Source organism: Trichechus manatus, unplaced genomic scaffold, assembly GCF_000243295.1.
Source record: "Trichechus manatus latirostris isolate Lorelei unplaced genomic scaffold, TriManLat1.0 scaffold00032, whole genome shotgun sequence".
NCBI lineage: Eukaryota > Metazoa > Chordata > Mammalia > Sirenia > Trichechidae > Trichechus > Trichechus manatus.
In genome coordinates this window covers 9997466-10003965 of record NW_004443968.1, presented here as the reverse complement: position 1 = coordinate 10003965, position 6500 = coordinate 9997466, and the positions used below count along the sequence as shown (strand labels likewise).

The 6500-nt window shown below is 33.6% G+C and overlaps 1 protein-coding gene across 2 annotated transcripts in view; it reads right to left on the bottom strand.

Annotated features, from left to right (window-relative positions):
- Positions 1-543: 543 nt before the first annotated feature.
- SLF1 (SMC5-SMC6 complex localization factor 1) overlaps positions 544-6500 on the bottom strand; it is a 75662-nt gene continuing 69705 nt past the window's right edge. Inside the window, exons 18-21 of one of the 2 annotated variants that reach the window (XM_023730120.1) lie at positions 5973-6065; positions 5378-5560; positions 2178-2637; positions 544-2043 (exon numbers count right to left, since the gene is read on the bottom strand). In XM_023730120.1, coding sequence (XP_023585888.1) covers positions 2022-2043; positions 2178-2637; positions 5378-5560; positions 5973-6065 — 758 coding nt within the window. In that variant the 3' untranslated portion in view covers positions 544-2021. Of the gene's footprint in view, positions 2638-5377; positions 5561-5972; positions 6066-6500 lie in introns of both variants that reach the window. The other variant, XM_023730119.1, reaches the window with a different exon arrangement.

Genomic DNA, 6500 nt, shown 5'->3' with positions numbered 1-6500 from the left:
TAGTCTCGTTTTGTTTTATGGGTCTGTCTAATCTCTGGCTGAAGGGTGAACCTCAGGAGTGACTTGAATACTGGGTCAAAAGTGTGTCCAGGGGCCATACTCTTGGGGTTATGTATAATACATAATATATCTTGCCTTTTGCTCAAATGATTCATTATAACCAAACAGAAGAAAGAAGTGGAAAGGAAGCAACATTTATTAAATGCCATATAATGTGATGTTGTTAGTTGCCTTCAAGTTGATTCCAATTCATGGTGACCCCATGTGTGCAGATTAGAACTGCTCCATAGGATTTTCAGTGACTGTGACCTTTAGAAGCAGATTGCCAGGCCTGTCTTCTGAGGCACCTCTGGGTGAGTTCGAACAGCCAACCTTTCAGCTAGTAGTCAAGCACTTAACTGTTTGTGCCACCTTACCTATAATGTGATAGGCTAACTTAATTGTATCACGACACAAACTTGTTGTTTTCCATTGACTCGATTCTGACTCATAGCAACCCTACAGGACAGAGTAGAACTGCTCCATAGGGTTTCCTGGGCGGTAATCTTTATGGGAGCAGATTGCCAGGTCTTTTCTCCCACAGAATGGCTGGTGGGTTCGAACCCTGAACCTTTCAGTTAGCAGCTGAGTGCTTAACCACTGAACCATGAGGGCTTCTCCATGGCACAGATACCTGGTGTTATTTCCATTTGACAGGTAAGAAAACCAAAGAAAAACTCATTTCCTTGTAGTTCAGCTAATAAGAAACTAAACAAGGATTTGAAACTGTCTGTCTGAAGTCAAAGTCGATGTTTTTAAGTTTGTATTAGCTTACCAAACAAACATATCCCAAATGCTTTTACAAGTCAAGTAAAGTGGCTACTCCTAAGAATGAAAATTTCTTATATTCATCAACTGGGGAAGCACTTACTCCCTTCATTGTGTTTTCTCTGATACTTTGGGGGACCTAATAAATATTAAAAGGAATTTGTATAATGTCAAATTTGAAGGCCAACTAGCAACAACTAATAATTCTTACAGTATGTGTGAAAAAATTACTGACTTAAAATATAGAAAACAGCTGTGATTTTTATCCAGAGCTGATATGCTAATGTAATAGTTTTCAATTTAGATTATAAACCCAGTAATAAAACACTGAGCATTTGTATTTTGTTAAAAGATCTATTTCCAAGATAAAACTAAAGTGTGCTTCTTTAGCAGATTAATTGCTGTGAGATCATCACTTTAGTTACATAAAATCTAAATGGAAGCTTTAATGTTTCTTTTCTAGCTGTATCACAATGTAACTTATTCCCACTAGTAAAGCAACTCCAATTTCAAAAGTGGTTATTATCCACACCGTTTCTTTTAGTTTTACTATAAACTGCTATTAGGAAAAAACTGCAAATTGAAATGTTACTAGTCTATAAATCCATACTGCACATTAAAATTTTAGATAATCTCAAATCTATTACTCAGTTGCCACTTATAATCTTAATATTTAATAAAACTTATTAAGCAGTAGAATGTTTTCACTTACAGAATCCTGGTTACCTGGAGTAGTAATACACTTAGCACACAAACTGCTAAAATAAAATACATCAAGAGATTATATTGTCAGACTTTTGCATATGCACTGCATTTAAAAACCAGAAGACATGACTTATTGTAAATTTTAGAAACATTTATTTTAGAAATACACCAAACTAAAATGAGTATTTAGTCCAACAGCTTACAGACAAGAGAAATAGGAATTACGGGTTTATCGGCGCACATTTACATGAATATCCTTGCCATGATTCTAAAACCAAGAACACTTAGAACAGAGGACATTCTGACTTGAAAAAAAAATTAAATTAAAAAATGTTACATGTACAATATAAATAATATCACTTTCAGAATGGAGAAAATTAAAGATTAATGAAAGCAGTGCATACCACCAAACAAAACCATTTTTTACCTTGAATCAAGTTTTACACACTGGAGAAAGTCAGACGCCCCATGCTATAGTTTTGCAGAAGTTCTTTAAGTGCTTTTAGAATTTAGCAAGGCTTCCAAAACTGTCTATAATTTAAAAAAAAAAAAAAGTTAATGTTTGTTAATAAGCTATGAATTCCACAATAAATGACACATCAAGTCGGACAGGTTTAGGAAGCCAACTCATTTTCGGGCTTCCTCATGAAAACTCTATGACTGACCGGCATAACATTTCCAGTGTCACCAATAAGGCCTCAGTGTGCACTCCAGGACATACTTTCACATTCTCAGGCAGTTCCTTAAGAATATTTGGGAGCTTCTGTAATGTTTTTATATTTCTAGCATAAAGATCCAATAACCAGTCAGTATGAGCACTCGTGGTTTCCTTATAACTCTTACAAGCCATAAGCAGTTCACTTAGATGAGTTAACCCTTTGAAAGCTAAGAGGAACTCTGAAGATAAATCAAAAATAGAACAAAAATTTAGCAGCATCCTACTAAGTAAAAATGAGCCAAATTCAAGTTGCTGGTGGTGAAAATGTTTTTCTACTTGTGCATGGAAGTTTTCCACTGTATCTTCTATTTTTGTAATAGCAAATAGTTCTTCCTTGATTTGAGGTGACACCACATAATCCAAAGGCAATTCCCCCATAGAGTTTCTCTGCTGTAAAAGCACTGGGCCTGTGAAAAAGAAAATGCAAAATGTTAAGTGCAAAACATTTTTATTTTGGCAGTTTAACAGCTGTTTCTCTTTTTTCCCTAAGCATCCAGGGCTCTGTTTACAATCCTATTTTGTAATAATTCATGTTGACGCAATTAACTGGCCTATACATATTGACTATCTAATAAAGGTGCATTAAAACAAAACAACATTCTAGTTAATTGCCTAATGAGGTTTACCTAAAAGTACGTGCTTTAGTTCAACAAATAATACGTGGGTATAAATGGAAGAAAAAAAAAATTTATAAACTGTCAAGAGTTTCAGTGTTGTCAGGAGAAATTAATAAAATATATTCATTTTAAATTCTGTACAAGAGTCTTAAGGATATCTTAGGATATCACCAAGAAGAAAATATAGTGTCCCCTTCCATTGCCAGTATGTGATTCTGGCAATGCAAAGACTACAAAACCTTGCAGAGATCAGAATACGTTTTTCATTTATCCCTGCTTATGGCCCTGGTGGTGCAGTGCTTAAGAGCTCAGGCTGCTAACCAAAAGGTTGGCAGTTCAAATCCACCAGCTGCTCCTTGGAAACCCTATGGGGCAGTTCTACTCTGTCCTACAGGGTCGCTATGAGTTGGAATTGACTCAATGGCAATGGGTTTGGTTTTTTGATTTTGGTTATGTTCAACTTTTAGTACAGGTAACCGATTCACAAAAAATTAAATGTTAATTGTTCTGGATCACATCTATCTATCTAAACACATTTAACCACCTACTTAGAAGGTACTGAAGAGAGTTTATCCCCTAGATAGTAAAGGATGATTGGGAGGAGCTAAACAACAATGACTCAGTATTTGGTCACACAGCAAACTACAGAAGTACTTTGTACCTTTGTCAGCCAAAACTTATAATTATTTATTCACATTGCCATAAAAAGCTATAAGGGATATAAAGGTTTCAGAACTAGCAGACATAATCAAAGGGTCCTATCATATAACATAGATCATATTATTAGAGAGAGAATAGATTACAGCTGATAAAATGCTTACTGATGAATCTAATCAGGCATATTTAGTGGCCTGGTTAAAACATATATTATAAAAGATCAACCACTGATGATATATGACTAATTCATAATTTATGGAAAAAAGAGAATTCTAGATCAAAATTAGGTTCTTTTGTATTGTGTTAGCATCTTAAAAAAAAAAAAAAAGCTCCAGTTACTCCTTAAAAAACAAAACAAAATTATGGACACAGATTTTAGAGGCATAAATAAATTCTTAAAATTATTCTTCTCAAGACTCAGTGACTCGCAACGCATAAATAATGCAGTTATTACAACGATGGTATCAAACCACTTGGCAGGTCCCAAAATATGACTAAGGGAAAGTTAAGTCTGTACAATTGCCAAAGGATCTTGGTAAATACAAGTACAAGTAGATTCAGTCCTTAGGAACAGGAACTCACCCACTTACTATTTTTCACTAAGAGCCCCAGAAAAATTCCATTGGTTATTAGAGGCCATTCTCTACTGAAGAGCTGAACTTAATACAATAATGGCTGTTACATCAGCTAGACCATTCGAAGCAAGAACAGATATTAACTTGGTATGTCAGACACATGGTTGAGTAAACAAAATAAATACTCAGGAGGCAGAACACTATGGTTTAGTAAACATGTAACACTAAAAAAAATTTTTTAAAAAAGGTAGAAGAACTGAAAACTATATTGATTATAAAATGGTGTCAGTAAAACAGGCACACTAAGGCCTTTAGGGGGCAGGAGAAGACTATAAATAACCAAATATCTTAAACTACCACGCTATACAGTTTTTCTTAGATGTGTCTACAGTAAAAATACATCTAAATAAAATATGCTTTTTGTTTTCATGCACAATCAAATAGCTTTAATTACAAGAAAAAAATGTTAAATTCCAAGTTGAAATTAGCATAAATAAAGGCAACAGGAAACTTATACAAATCTTTCGTTTCTGTATTATAAGCTAGTCATCAATTATCTTTTTTCTTTTTAAAAAAAAATACAAATCAGTTTTGAACATTTTGATGTACAATTTACATTATTAAGCTCAGATATAAAAGGAATGTCACAATAAAGGAAGGGGTTTGCTGAAAGAAGAGATAAAAAATGAACAGAAAAAGCAGTAGATTAATATTAAGCTCAAGTTACCTCCTTCACAAAACCCCTGCACAACAGTTATCACCACTGAAAATCTTCCTACTTTAACTTAATTGCCTGCAAAATGTGAATGAAGAAAAGATATTCTAGGATATCATTTTTATAGTCTATAAAAGAAATGACTCATAAAAAATAAGATTAATCAAGTTAGCAGTTATATACAGAAAATGAAACAAGAATAAAAGATGCAAGCAATAACAACTGAACGTGTACATTCATTTATTAAAAAGCTTTCAAAAATAACTGTTCAAAAAGACACTATATACTTTAAGTAAAAGTATTAATATTAAAAATCAACATACCCAGTTCAAAAACACATTCTCATATACTGACTTAAATAGGCTTAATAATACAATGAATAAATACATATTATGAAAAGGCTTTCATTCCTGCTAATAAAGATGCTTACATTTAGGCAGACTTTTTATTCTTACTTTTTCATTACTATAAAATAAAAGCATCTTTCCTTATAGATCTTAAATATAAAGTGTTATCTACCTCTGAGGAATTTATCAGAAAACTGGATAATTTATCAAAACCAGTTTAGCATAAATGCACTCACCCCCATGCTGGAGCAGCAGCTTGCCAATTTCTACATGTCCGTTTGACAGTGCATCATGCAAAGGAGTCACCCCATCCACTTGAGTGAGCAGATCTACCTCTGGACAACGTTGCAAAATTTCTTGGACACACACTGTGTTGCCATAGTTACAGGCTTCATGCAAAGGCGTCCAACCAGCATTGTCTAAATTAGAAATCAAGGCAAGTTTTAAAACAGCAACAGTAGGACTTTTGGTAGTAAAGTATTGATATTCTACTTCTCTCATCGGTATGACTGTCTAGCTAACTCATATACAAAAAGGAATGCTTTGATAAACGTGCCTAGCCTGTATTTCTACCTTTAAGAAAATAAACTAAACTAAATGAAAACAATTTAAAAATACTAATGTTGTGATCTAACTGAAATACAGACACCAGAAAAGGTTTCTAACAAGCTATGAATCAATATATCATGGATTTCTTGGTTTTGCAAATGGCAATATTTTAAAGATATCTTAGGTAAATTTACTTAGATGATTTTCTTAATGTTGACATATAACTATTTAATATCACAAATATTAAGACACTGGGTTAGACTACAAAGATTTAGAGCTTACCTTTAACATTGATGTCTATTCCTGGTAAAGAAAGAAGAAGAATCAATTTCTCCACTTGGTTATTTATGCAAGCTCTATGCAGGGCTGTTTCTCCTGTCATAAAAAATTAATAGATTATTCCAGAGAAGACAAGATATCAACTAAAGAAAATAATCAAAGGGCATGACTCGGAGATGTGGCCCCATGCCAGAAAATTATTTACTGAGTTTTCCTTTTGACTGGTTTAAACATCTCTTGCATTAAAAAAAAAAAAAAAAAAAAAAAACAGGGAGGAGGGAACCCCACCAATCCAAGAGCTTCTGTTCTATCAGCAATTCAGCAACGCAATTCTACTGCACAAGGTTTAACACAGGCATTGTCTCTCCCTAGTTCAAGGTTTAAAGCTTCAATCCTGCTATAAAACCCCAAACGATCAGAGAACACCAAAAATACTGGGTTTTGCAGCAATAAAAGTTTAGAGTGCAATTGCCCTCTCTTAAATTTATTCATGAACCTATGTTAAATGTATGGTTCTTTTTTACACAGCAT